At 50.9% G+C, this 13,686-nt stretch overlaps 1 protein-coding gene across 1 annotated transcript in view; it reads right to left on the reverse strand.

Annotated features, from left to right (window-relative positions):
* Positions 1–13,686, reverse strand: part of Slco2a1 (solute carrier organic anion transporter family member 2A1) — a 125,185-nt gene that overhangs the window by 12,976 nt on the left and 98,523 nt on the right. The window contains exons 4-10 of the mRNA XM_045136680.1: positions 10,999–11,226; positions 9,623–9,721; positions 8,253–8,389; positions 5,625–5,700; positions 4,905–5,069; positions 3,081–3,273; positions 1,306–1,471 (exon numbers count right to left, since the gene is read on the reverse strand). Coding sequence (XP_044992615.1) covers positions 1,306–1,471; positions 3,081–3,273; positions 4,905–5,069; positions 5,625–5,700; positions 8,253–8,389; positions 9,623–9,721; positions 10,999–11,226 — 1,064 coding nt within the window. The remainder of the gene's footprint in view (positions 1–1,305; positions 1,472–3,080; positions 3,274–4,904; positions 5,070–5,624; positions 5,701–8,252; positions 8,390–9,622; positions 9,722–10,998; positions 11,227–13,686) is intronic.

The raw sequence follows: 13,686 nt of genomic DNA on the forward strand, positions 1-13,686 counted from the left end.
CGACCCTCAGAAGCATGCAATGTCCAATAGTGCTGTGGTGTGGATTTTTAAATACGAGAGTATTTTCTTTATAATTGACTATTTTTTTATTGTTATCAGGATAATGGCTCTTTATTTTGATGTGCTTGTGCTGTTATTGGAAGCTTGTCAAGATTATTCCTGGAAGTAGAAGAGCCAGAGGTAAGTAAATAAAGATAAGAAAACCATAGAAGCCACCTGACTCCTCCAGTTTGAAGGTAATAAGGGGGCGTCTGGTCTCAGCTCCTCACTCCTTTGAGAGCCACACCCCTTTGTCCATCGAGGTGGCTGGGAAGCAGCCTTGCTCTGTCTCCTCTGAGGAGGTGGAAAAAAAGGGGCTAGCCTGGCCCGTGCCTTCTGCACAGGCGCATTTCTCGTGTTAGGGCAGCCTGTGGTCAGAAAGTAAACTTCCTGTCGCTCTCAAGGGGAAGATCATGTTAAGTCCTAAGTCTGGGCTGCCAGGCTTTGGCCCCTGCTGGGCGTGACACTCCTTACTCAGCATCTACCCAGCCTTTTCTGTCTTCCCACAGTTGGCACCGTGCATCCGTATCTGGACCCTCACACCTCACCCGCTCTCCCCGCACCTTAAACGATTTGCTCCCAGGTTTGCGACAGAATTCTTTCAGGTCCAAGTCACCTCATGGAGGCTCCCAGACACTCTGTCCCCTCTGTCTTTGACATCTATCTTGTGAATGAACTGGAAGTAAAGTGTAAAAGTGGGACCTCGTGTGACGGGCCCACCACCCCATCCTTGGTGCCATGGCTGGACCCAGTGTTTTCTATGTGCTGATCTCAGAAGGGTTGGCACGACTGCACTCACAGACAGACAGCTGGACGGGGCCTCTCCAAATAAGCACAGGGAATATGAGCTTCCCAGATGGGAAGGCTGGGGACTGGGAGATATACGGCCTCAAATATAAGTGTCCCAGATGAGGCAGGGCTCTTGCTTCTAGCTCCAGATCGATCCCATAACTAGTTGGGTGGCTTCAGAGCTGAAGGACGGACGCACACTTCCTTGAAACTGCCACTCCTAGCTCGGATCTTCCAGGTTCGTGTCGTAGAGGCCCTCTGCTCCTTATTTATCTGGGGCCAGTCTACATGGGTCTGCAATATGGCCAGAGCCCAAGACCTGGAGGTGCCACTTGGGATCAAGAGGGACAAGGCTCCAAGATCTCAACTAAGGGTGAGTGCTTGGCTCAAAGTTAATGATTTGTCTTTGAGGGTACACACTTGAGCCCCAAGAGCCTGCAAGGCTCCTTTTATCCCCGGCGCCCTAGCTGCCCTTACCACTTGCTTGGAGGCTATAGTGCTCATGTTGATGTCACGGCAGCCAGCGTGGCAAGGGGAGAGGTACTCGACTCCATTGTCTCCGCAGACTGGGTGGAAGATGGAATCCGGGCAGGAGCAGTTCCTGCGGCAGGCAAGAGGCTGCGGATGTATAGAACTTGATGTGCTGCCAGCAAAACAGGAAGCGAGGAATCAAACAAAGCAAGACCAAGCAACCACTCTATACTCCAGCCCAGCGTGAGTTCCTGGCCTGGCTGACGAGCCTGTGTGCCTCTGTTTGTCTTGGGCTGGTGCCACCCTGGGATCTGAGCTGCGCTTATGGGCGCCAACGGGGACTCTGCCACTGTTCGGGAGTCATGACCTTTTCCATTTCTTCTAACGCTTGGAGCCCAAACCCACCAATTACCCAGTTGGAAAGGTCTGGTCAGCAACCCCCACCCCTTGGCCACTGTCGGAGTCAATGACCAATTAGCCAAGACTGTGCTGAGAGAAAGGGCAAGAGGCGACAAGCAAGTTACAGGCAATATTCACTCTCCATCCTTTCAAAGATGGGCTCGGGCTGGGGGGCTAGTGCCCAAGACGCCTGGAGGCAACAGGGGCTTTCACTGGCTGCCCAGCTCCTGAACAGTGTGGACATTTACTTATCTGGGTCATTCCATTCTCCTGGCCTTCACCCAAGGGGCTTTCACTGGCCGCCCTTACTGATCTTCGTTGTGACAAGGGCTGCCAAACCACAGTCCAGAGCTGGGATAGAATGCTGCTACCAGTGAGCCGCGGACATTTATGGGGTGCCTCGTGTGCCAGACGCAACACCGTCGCCACAGTAAGTCTACAATTAATTATGCATCTTATACAGACGAGCAAAGTGAAGTTTAGATAAGTAACTTCCCCGGCGTGGTAAAGACCACAAGAGCTGGAAGTCGGGAGGCTGATGAGAAACAGGGACTGGAGGCTAAACCCCCAATGGAAACCTCTGAAAAGTTCTGAAGGCTTCTGGGTTTCTCTCGGCCCACAGCTAGCCTGCAGAACGGTAGTATGTCCCTCATTCCGAGCAACCTTTCCTTCCCTCATATCCCCCACCCCCTCCTTCACACAAGAAGTTATTTCAGCCTCTTCTTTTGGACTTCGCCCAAGATGGTTGTCATATTTGGAGGTATAGCTGCTAAAGAGAAAGAGAAAACACCAAGGCCAAAAGGCCCAGTGTCCAAGAAAAAAAAAAAAATCATTAGGCAAAGACCTAAAGACGAGGTTGTTTCAAGATAGAGCCCCAGGTGGGGTGGGGAGGGGGGAAGAGCATGCTCCTCGCTCACAAGACTCTAAATGTCCCCTGACTCCAAACTTACAGCCCGTGTGCCTTTATGCAAAATGGACAGGTACGCTTCACCTGCCCTCCTCTTGAAGGCTTCCATCACTTTCATTGTTTGGCTCCAAGTCTTTTCAGCTCTCCGCTCATCTTTCTTCAACAGCTCAATGAGATTCTGTAATTATAGCTGATCTCGAGCTGGTGATAGACATAGCTTTCTTTCTTTTTTTTTTTTTTTTCCCCTGGTTCCCAGGGCCTGTGTTCATCCTGAAACCAAGCTAATTCCTTTTTGGTGCTTCTTACAAACCAGAACCCTAACCCTGGCTCCTGGCTGATGACACCTCACACTGGAACGTGGTCTTTGAGAGCCTGGCTTCCTATGCTGCCGCCTAGTGGTCAGATCAGAACGAACCGATCAGAGGGGAGAGAAGACAGAAGGGGAGCCAGGTCCAGGCTCTTCTTACAGGCATACCTGGGAGGTGGGTAGACTTCAGCCACAGCCGGGGTGGAGCACCCCATGAAGAAGAGAGGGGCGCAAAGGATCATGGAGATGGTCATGATAGTGGCAGCCACGCGGGGGATGGTTTGCAAGGAGAAAACGAAACGTTTCATGAGGATTCCTCCAAACAGCATGCCCAAGGCTGCAGCTGGCAGGTTCACAGCACCTACGGATGGCGAGAAGGAGCTAATCTGGGTGCACAGCCTGGGCCTTCTGCTCCGGAATGGAGTGTGGCTCTGTGAAAGAATACTGGATATGATAACTGTGAGTAACTGATTATCAAGCATTGGCTGTCAACCAGGAGCATCTACAGAGTTATTTTCACTACCACATTTCCCTGCCTGTGAAAACAAACAAACAAAGCAGTCAGCTAAGCATGGTGGTACACAGCTATTATCCTAGCACTTGGGGAGTGGAAGCAGGAGGATCAGGAGCTCAAGTTCATCTTTAACTCTAGAGCAAGTTCAAGACCGGCCTGGGCCACATGAGACTCTGTCTTAAAAAAAAAAAAAGCAACCGAGCAAGGTGGTGCACGCCTTTAATCCTAGCACTCGGGAGGCAGAGGTAGGAGGATTACCAGGAGTTCAAGGCCAGCCTGAGAATACATAGTGAATTCCAGGTCAGCTTGGGCTAGAGTGAGACCCTACCTTGAAAAAACAAACAATAACAACAACAACAAAAAAAACCCAAAAAAAATCAACACAGGCTGGTGAGATGCCTTAGTGGTCAAGGCACTTGCCTGTGAAATCTAAGGACCCAGGTTTGATTCCCCAGTACCCAAGTAAGCCAGATGCACAAGGGGTTTATTTGCAGTGGCTAGAGACTCTGCCACACCCACTCTCTCCTCTGTCTCTATGCCTCTTACTCTCTATCTCAAATAAATAAAATTTTAAAAAAATCAACAAAAGAATAAAGAAGTAGTGCCCTTGCAGGGCAAGGGGTGTGGGTTGAATGTGGATTTATTAAGCACGTTTCATTACCTCACTGCATCCTCACCGTGACCACAGGGAGTTTGCAAGGCAAACGTAGTGACCCTGATCAATCAGTGACTGAAGACCAGAGGAGGGAGGTCGTATCTAAAGGGCACACGGGAGTCCGGGGTGTGGAGGTGGGGGAGGGAACAGGAGAGTCACTCCCAATTCTCACGCCCTGAATGATTACTTTGTGAAATCCACATGGTCAAGTTCAAGTTCACCCATGAATTGGGCCCAGCCAACCACCTAAGCACTTGATGAGTCCATTATCCACCTCCACTGAAAAAAACAAGCACTGATGCTGCTTGCCCCATAGAAGCTCTGAGCACATGGACCTGGCCAGGTTATTGTATAAAGCTCTCCAGAGGAGCCTGAAGTGTGGAGAGGTTGAGACTCCCTGGCCCACCCTCTCTTAACCAAAGCAAACACATTCAAGTTCCTGGAGAAGAATGAAAAAAAAAAAATCAAAAACCCAGCAGCTGTTGGTGTTTGTCTGCCGCAAACTCCACCTTCCCTCTCTCCTCCATCGCCCCCGATGATGTTAGCCGGGAAGGTGGCAGACTCCCACCCCCTTGATGGGAAGGAAGGCAGCAGCCTCCAGCCTCCACCCACTCCTGAACAGAAGAATAGGACTCCGAGAGATCTGCCAAGAACATTCTAGACTGCCAACCAGGAAAAATGTCCTTAAAATTCTTTCTTCTGGGCAAGCCCTCCTATCTCCTGTGTGCGTCCGGTCTGGGCTTGGGCTGTCCCCTTGGTTGGACGACATGGTGCCCTGCCCCGCCTTAGGCCTTGGGCACCACCGCCCAGACCCTGCGCCTACCGATGAGGAAGTTGGCGTAGGCTGCTGAGGCACCATATTGTTTCTCCAGGAACTTGTTGAGGAAAGTGGAGAGGCCGGCGATGACGGAGGAGAAGTTGCACTGGGCAAGGACCACCAGCATGAAGAGCGGGTTGATCAGAAGCCTCAGGAAGATGCGGGGGAAGCCTGCAAAGCAAACGGCGCTCAGGAGACAGGCTTTGGTGGGGGAGTCAGTGGTTAGCGACAGAGCAGCCACTCCCCTGCCTCCTACCTCCAGGCAAGCCTCCTGTCCTCAGGGCAGAATCAGAGGCACCCAGACACACACACACACACACACACACACACACACACACACACACCAGTCAGTCCAGGGGCCTCCACTCGCCATTCTCATGGAGCTGACTGAAATGAAGATGTGCCTCAAAGAAATCTGGTAGCTGGCAAATAGAAATAAGGCTTACACTGGAAACAGTCTCCTCCCACAGATGCCACTTCCAAAGGAAAGGACTGGAGGAAATGGAAGTGGGGGGCCAGATCATGTAGATGGGGTGGGGACTGACTCTGAATTCAATTCTATTGCTAACCTGCAAAGAACTAACTAGTTACCAGGGTCCTTGGCAGAAGCCCTCCAAAGCTGAGGTGAGCTGGGAGGTGAGGCAGTTACCGCCTACTTCTACTGCCCTTTACTGTCCCCCGCACCCCCGGCCACCCTCACCCAGGGCCTCTGGGCTGGTCAGTTACGTTTAATGAAATCCATCAGCGAGCTTTTCGAGTTGATCTCCATCCTCCTTGCCTCGTCTGCTATGCCAGGAGACCTCTGGATGCAGAAAAGGGAATTCCTTGTTGATGGTCCATCCCCCGGCCTTGGGGCTCTGTGTCTCAGTGGCTCAAGGTAGCGTGTGTGTATGGGAAGACATCAAGAGAGGGCACTCTTACAGCAAATGCCACCTGTATTTCAATGAACCCAGTGCCTTGGCTGGGGACCAGAATGCATCTGGGCCAATTCCTCCCATGGTTCCTATGGGCAGATTAGTTCATATCTGACTTCTGTGTGACTGATGCCAAAGTGCCTTCCTGGATCCAACTTGTGGTCTATATGTCACCACTATACTTCTTTCTTGAATTTGCATTGTAGGGGACACTGGTTTCTAGGACATTGGTGGGGGAGGGTTGTCTAGAATGTCCCCTGTTTTCAGCTCTCCTTTTCCGTGTCCTCTCTAAGGCTTCTGTTTCCCCCTTGGTCCAAAGTTGCAAAGTTGAGCCTTCTGGCCATGCTACCTCGGGGACCTTGCCCACCTCTGACTGCTGCCCCAGCTCGGAGGCATCCCCCAGACCCACGCCTGAGCTCTGCTGCCCTCGCGTCCTCAGGCGCTGGCATTCACCGATCGCTTGCCCTGGGCAGCAGGCCAGGTGTTCCTCATGCGATGTCTCCCTTCTCACAGCTTCCTTTCCAGATTGATGCTCTAATTATCTCGAGTATTTTAAAGAAGAGGAAGCTTAAAAACAAAGCAACCTGCCTAAGATCACTCAGCTAGGTTCGGAGTAACGGAGCTGCCTTCAAGCCCAGGTCTGCCCAACCCTCACACCGTTAGGACATGCTGGAGCCTCCGAGACTCATCCCCGGGACAAGCCCAGGTCCTCTACCCACATCCTTCTTCCCACAACTTAGCCCATTTCTGGCTCCAAACCTGCGCCCAAAACACGATCTCCTTTGACTTTAACCCAGAGCACTGCCAAGTCATTCATGGCACCTCTCCAGGAATGTCTAGCCTGGCCCTCGCCCAGCTCCCTGATGCCCACTGCCCTGGTCCTCACGCATTTCCCATCTCTCCCCTAGGCCTCTCAGACCTCCAGCTTTTATTCCTTCATGACCCACAACCTCTTGATACTGGGGGGCCACCCGGTCACACTTCACAACTGCTGGGAAAGAACAAATGTTAGACCCTTCAGGCTCATATCAAGGCCCCACTCAGGCCCCCCTGCTTCTCGTTCTCCTCTCCCCATTTCCTTTCTCTAGCAGGTAGGATGGGTTGGGGCATGACAAGGTTACTCTGCCTAAAACTTCCCACCATCCAGCACTGGGTCTCCTCTCCTCCCCAGGCCTTCAGACACAGCCTCACTGGGCTTTGTAATGCATAGAAGTCGACTCTCCTGCTATCTTCTCAGCTTTTATTGTTGTTATTAGTATGTTATTTTATTATTTATTCATCTCAGCTAAAGACTCATAACTCTTTAGCCCAATGTACCTTAGTTCTATGTTTCCCACACGATGCGCCCTGGATCCCTTTCTGGTCTTTAAGATGCTCACATGGGAAGGGAACACTGAATGCCCACTCTTGAAGTCTTTGAAAAGTCCTGCATCCTAAAACTAGTTTCAGTTTCAGGCCAAGAGTTTGCTGAGGGGCTGGAGAAATGACTTGGCGGTTAAGGCACTTGCCTGCGAAGCCTAAGGACCCAGGTTCGATTCCTCAGGACCCACATAAGCCAGATGCACAAGGTGGTGCATGCATCTGGCATTCGTTTGCAGTGGCTGAGGCCCTGGTGTGCCTATTGTCTCTCTCTCTCTAATAAATAAATAAATTATATATATATATTTAAATATTATATGATATATTAGAAAGAGGTGCAAGGGAGGGCAGAGGATGCACCAGGGCCTCCAGCTACTGCAAACGAATGCCAGACTCATGTGCCACCTTGTACATCTGGCTTACAAGGGTCCTGGGTAATTGACCCTGGGTTCTTTGGATTTGCAGGGAGGCAAGTGCCTTAACTGCCATCTCTCCAGCCCAAAATACATATTTTTAAAACAGAGTTTGCTGAACCTACTGTAACTTCTCAACTTTGCTTATTTCCTACCCCTGCATCCTTGTCTTTCCTGTGTGTGTGTTTGTGTGTGTGTGTGTGTGTGTGTACATGTGTGCAGGCGCAGGCCAGAGAGCAATCTTGAGCCTCAACCTCAGGAATGCTGTCTGTCCACCTCCTGTAACACTGGCTCTCTCCTTGGTCTCCAGTTCACCAGTTAGACTATCATGGCTGGCCAGCAAGTCCCAGCAATCCTCCTGTCTCTGTCTCCCCAGTGCTAGGGTTGCAGGTAAGTACCACCATACCTAACATTCGCCTGGGTACTGGGGATTGAGCTCAGTTTCTCATGCATTCAAGGCAAGCACTTTACCAACTGAGCTAGTTCTCCAGACCCATGTAGCCTGTTCTTGTAACACTTAAAAACTTCGTGTGTGTGTGTGTGCGTGATCCTGGGGATTGAACCCAGGGATTTATACATGCTAGGCGTGTGCTCTACCACTGAGCCATCTCCCATAAATCCCTTTCTTAAGCCCCTGCATATGCAGTCACAGGCTCTTAGAAACTCACCTCCGCTCCTCTGGTCATTGCTCGAGGAAAGAAGAAGAAGGGGAAAGAGGTGACAACCAAAAAGCCTGAAGAAATGAGCAGGCCCAGCCACCAGGCTCCGATCCATCGAGGGTCACCTGGGCTCAAGTTAACTGTAGCTGCAGAGAAAGGGAAGGGCATAAGCATGGGCGAGGTGCATCATCACCTGACCAGAAGGGCACGTCTTTTAGGGCTGCTCTATGTTCTACCAACTTTCTTCTCCCAATGGGGAGACAAGGCAAGTCATGAGTCAAGACCTTGCTCAGTTCAATACTCCCTCTCCAGGCTGTTCTGGTCTTACCAGCAAACAGAGGCCAAGTACAGCAAGGTGAGCTCTAGAAAATTCCCAGGCTTCGCCTCACTGTTTCCTCCCCTGGCCTTGGCAGGAGTAACAGAGAGAGAAGCTACTCTCGGGAGCGCTGCCCATGGTTAGTTCCCTACTCCAGCTTTCCCTCCAGCATCCTACTGGGTTCCCTAGCCCATCTGAGAGAGAGAGGAATTACACATGTCTGTCTTCCTCTAATCAAATAAGAAACTGAAAGTCAAAGGTTTTATATCAAATGTCTCCCTGGTATCCCAACCACCCCTCTTACCCGTTAAACTCAACTGCACCCCAACTTCATGGATTCCTAAGAAACTAGGTACCCCTAACCCTTAAGAACCTGAGGAGGCAGCCATCACCAGAGTGGGCCGCCTGGATTCCAAAGAAGTGTTCCCCTGGAAATCTTCCCACTTGCTGGGGGTCAACAAGCATGAGAGCAGAGGGAAGGGAAAGTGGCCCAGTGGTTCTAGTCACATCGTGACAGTCACCTCACGGGCATTGTCTTCCGTGCACTGCGAGCTCCGTCACTAGTCTTTTGGGACAGCTGAGGAACAGATACCAACTTAGAGGTGCTGGTTAAAAAGGTGATGGGGAAAGGAAGGGAGGAGGCTACTTAATAGGTTGATATTGTATATATGTAATTACAATGATTGTAATGGGGAGGTAATATGATGGAGAATGGAATTTCAAATGGGAAAGTGTGGGGGTGGGGGGGAGGGAATTACCATGGGATATATTTTATAATCATGGAAAATGTTAATAAAAATTTAAAAAAAAAAGGTGATGGGGGGAGGGTGGAGAGATGGCTTAGTGGTTAAGGCGCTTGCCTGCCAAGCCTAAGGACTGTGTTCCATTCCCCAGATCCCGTGTAAGCCAGATGCGCAAGGTGACGCATGTGCAAAAGCCGTGCGTGTGCATAAGGTGGTGCACGCGTCTGGAGTTTGACGGCAGTGGCCGGAGGCCCTGGCGCACCAGCTCTCTCTCTCTCTCATAGAACAGCTGATGGCACTGGTTCCCTGTACACACTTACCTGTGTCCACCCTACCATAGTCCACAAAGATCTGCAGCATGACGGAGCCCAGCAGATATCCGAAAGCCGGTCCAAAAACAGCGATGGCAAATAAGATAGCTGGGAATGGAAGTAAGAGAGGAGAGGCTAAGGGAGACTGAGAGGATTCGGCTGCCCCCAGGCTTCCAAGCCCTGGCACTAACAAGCCCATGCCCGTGGCATTGCCCATAGACAATGTCAGAGACACTTAAGACACCTAGGCTTGTAGAACCAGGCCCACATCTCCTCCAGCTCCTGCCAGGAAGACCTGTTGGTCTGGAAGGAAGCTGCTTCTGTGACATCTGAAAATGACCAGGGCTGGGGCTGGGGCTGGGGACATGACTTAGAGGTTAAGGCTCGTGCCTGCAAAGCCTAAGGATCCGGGTTCAATTCCCCAGGTCCCACATAAGCCAGATGCACAAGGTGGTACATGTATCTGGAGTTCATTTGCAGTGGCTAGAGGCCCTAGAGTGCCCATTCTCTCTCTCTCTCTCTCTCTCTCTCTCTCTCTCTCTCTCTCTCTCTCTCTCCCGCTCTCTGTCTCAAATAGAAATAAATTTTTAAAAATTAAATTTAAAACAATTAATTACCAGGGCTGGAGAGATGGCTTAGCAGTTAAAGCACTTGCCTGTGAAGCCTAAGGACTCAGGTTCTATTCTGTAGTACCCACGTAAGCCAGATGCACAAGGTGGTGCATGTGTCCACTTGCAGTAGCTGAAGGCTCTGGTGTGCCCATTCTCTCCCTATCCACCCCTTTCTCTTTCTCTCTCTCATAAATAAATAATAAAATAAATTTAAAAAAAAAAAACAAATAACAACAACTCCAAGCCTGGGGTGTTAGTGGGTAGAGCTCCCTAGGCATACAGTGCTGTCTGTCCTGGCAGGAGAGGATGGTCTCTGTGACCTGACACCCTAAGAACACCCAGTGTGGCTTGTTCTAAGGGAAGGAGCTGGGCATTCGGTTGGCAATCTCCTGCTTTACATGGGTCAACCTGCCCTTACGTAGACATATTAGAGAAGCAATGTATGTGCCCAGCCTGTGTCTAGAAAACCAGATGACAATAGTTACGATTAGTTGAGGATCGACAGTGTCCTAACACAGGGCTACGTGGTCATCTACGTTAGCTCATGCCATCCTCAGCACACAGATAAGCCTAGCTCTGGCCTGCAGGTGAAAACTTGGGGAGCAGGGTCAGCCGTTTCTCCAGGCCCACACAGATGCCATTCACAGCAGGTCCTCGTCTGCTGTGTTGTGAGCCAAGAGAGGCAGACCCTATATTTCAGCCCCCCAGGAGGCCTTAACGTGACCACATCAGGACCCGATTCCTCCCCACAGCCCTGTGACACTGGAGACTCACAGATGTATAGCGGCGAGTTCGTGGGCTCTGCGAAGTCATCCACGTAGGAGATCCCAAATGGTTGAATGGGCACTGTTCCGATGCCAGCCAGCAGCTGGGCAATCACCATGAGGCCCCACAGGCTGCTGGTCTCCTTCTGAGTATCCAGCGTGGAGTTGTGGCACTTACTGGGAGACGAATCTTGCCAACGCTTCTGACAGAGATCGGTCGGGAAGCGGCTGCTATTCCCTGTGATGAGCATGCCCACTGGTTACCATCAGCCCAGCCTCCCACTTCTCCCAGCTGCCCTCTGTCCCTGGCCTTGCTCCATGCCTCAGGGGAACGGCCAAGCCAGGACAGAGATGCGGTCCTTGAGGATCAGCCCTTCTGCTTGGCTGGCAGGAGAGAGTACAGAGAAAGGAAGGTGGAGTGTGGTTCTGCCCAGGTGGGGGCGTAAGGTTCCATTTCTTTGCCTCAGTGGACCCCAGCAGAGGACTTGGCATGGCACATCAGTGCCTGTAGCCCCGAAGAAAAACATCACCACCCAAAAAAGGAGACCCAAGGTTAAAATCCAGAGGTGGGCTGGACAGATGGCTCAGAGGTTAAAGGCACTTGCTTCCAAAGCGTGTTGGCCCAGGTTCAAGTCCCCAGTTCCCACCCAGAGGTACAAAGTGGTGCATAAGTCTGGAGTTCATTTGCAGTGGCAAGAGGTCCTCTCGGGATGCCCATATCTCTTTCTCAAATGAATGATGAATGAATGAATAGATAAGTAAATGCTGATAGCTTAAAAAAAAAAAAAAGATAGAACAGAGACAAACCTAGAGTTCTCATCTGCAAAATAATGTCACAGTCAGCTTGAGTTGTGTCCATCCTGGGTCATGACCCCGAGCCTTCCCTCCCAAATGAGCCCAGCCCTGACTCACACTCTGAAGGCCTTCACTGCTAAAGGCCTTGAGGGACCTGTCCACACCTGGGCAGCCCCCAAGAACCAGAGGCTCTTACAGTGTCTTTTGGCTGAGTTCAAGTGAAGAATCGCAGATGCTGAGACCCTCTCACGTTACAAATGAAGGGGCCAGGCCATTCCTGAAGGCTTTCTTGGAGGGCTTCAGTCACCCCTGTGTGGCTTGGGGGCCCCAGCGGTTTCTGTGGTCTCGGACCTTGCCGGGCTGTGTGGTTGTTTCCAGGCCTCTGTTTTCAACTTGGCCCATACGTAGCAATCAGTCCTGTTAGCTCTCCAATACCTCAAGGGCTTTGAAGGCTCCTAATCCAGTGCCTTTTACCCCTGCCTCATTCCGGCCGATGGAAACCACTGACGTCGCTGGGGTTGTTCATTACCACTAACAGGAGTCCATTTAATTCTCATTTATGGGGCTTCCAGAGTTGTGGCCCTGTGCTAGGGGTCCCCAAAGCCCCATGAAGAGGAAATCAGAGGGCTGTGGGCTAGACTTGCTCTTCATTTCTGCCCTGTTGGGCTCTGGGCTGTCTCTGCTCTCCCCACATGTGACTGTTAACTTTTATTGCCAACTTGATTGGATCAGAAGATCCAAGTAAGAGATGCGAGTTTTGGACAGGCCCGTGAGGGCATTTCCAGGAACAATTAGTGGGTGGGGAAGATCATTTCCAAGAGTAGGCAGTTTTTCCAGTAGCAGCCCTATACATATGAAAAGTTTCTAGGAAAAAAAAAAATGACAGTTTTTGTCTAGCTGTCCTTACTGCTTCCTGGTGCATTTTTTCTGCCTCATTACTGGAATCCGTCATAAACATAGGAACCTGCTTCTTCAGTCTTCCAATACGGACTGGTATCAGTGACCCCAGGCATCCTGCAGGCTTTTGGCACCAGATTGGGACTGCCGAGGCATCCAGCCTCATGAACAGAGTGGCAACCAGGTTCTCACACAGTGCAGACTGCACCTAATGTGGGAATGTCCAGCCCCTATCCTATAAGCCAGCCTCATTAATTTACTTTATAATATATATCCATTTTATCCATTCTGCTCCTCTAGAGAAGGCTGACTAACACACTACTCTCCTTTCCCCTTCTCACACACCCGTCCTCCAGCCTGCCTCTACCAGTGCCTGGGCCTCCCCTCTAGTATCTGCATAAGACTCCTTTGAAGCTACTGACACAAGGGCTCCCGCATTGGTCACTGAGGCCTGAGCCAGAGAAAGCAAAGACAGCCAAGGCCTCAGTCTGGGTCAGATGTCATGGGCAGCTGAGCACGGCAGCGCGTGGCTGTAATCCCAGGACTGAAGAGGCTAGAACTGTGAGTTAGACACAAGAAGACCGTCTCAAAATTAAATCAACTAAATATTACTAATAACGTATGGGGGGCTGGAGAGATGGCGTAGCGGTTAAGCGCTTGCCTGTGAAGCCTAAAGACCCCGGTTCGAGGCTCAATTCCCCAGGACCCATGTTAGCCAGATGCACAAGGGGGCGCACGCGTCTGGAGTTTGTTTGCAGTGGCTGGAAGCCCTGGCGCGCCCATTCTCTCTCGCTCTCTATCTGCCTCTTTCTCTCTGTCATTCTCAAATAAATAAATAAAAATCTTTAAAAAAAATAATGTATGGGGTGCTCCGTTCCCAGCGCGTAAACAGTGCAAGGTCTACATGGCCCTGACCAACTCAGACAGAGGACTTGGCCACCTCTGGTTAATGACCTTTTGTTCATTCCAATTCCCATGTTATACCCATTATCAATTCAAGAATGGT

The sequence above is a fragment of the Jaculus jaculus genome, chromosome 17 (genome assembly GCF_020740685.1).
Source record: "Jaculus jaculus isolate mJacJac1 chromosome 17, mJacJac1.mat.Y.cur, whole genome shotgun sequence".
NCBI lineage: Eukaryota > Metazoa > Chordata > Mammalia > Rodentia > Dipodidae > Jaculus > Jaculus jaculus.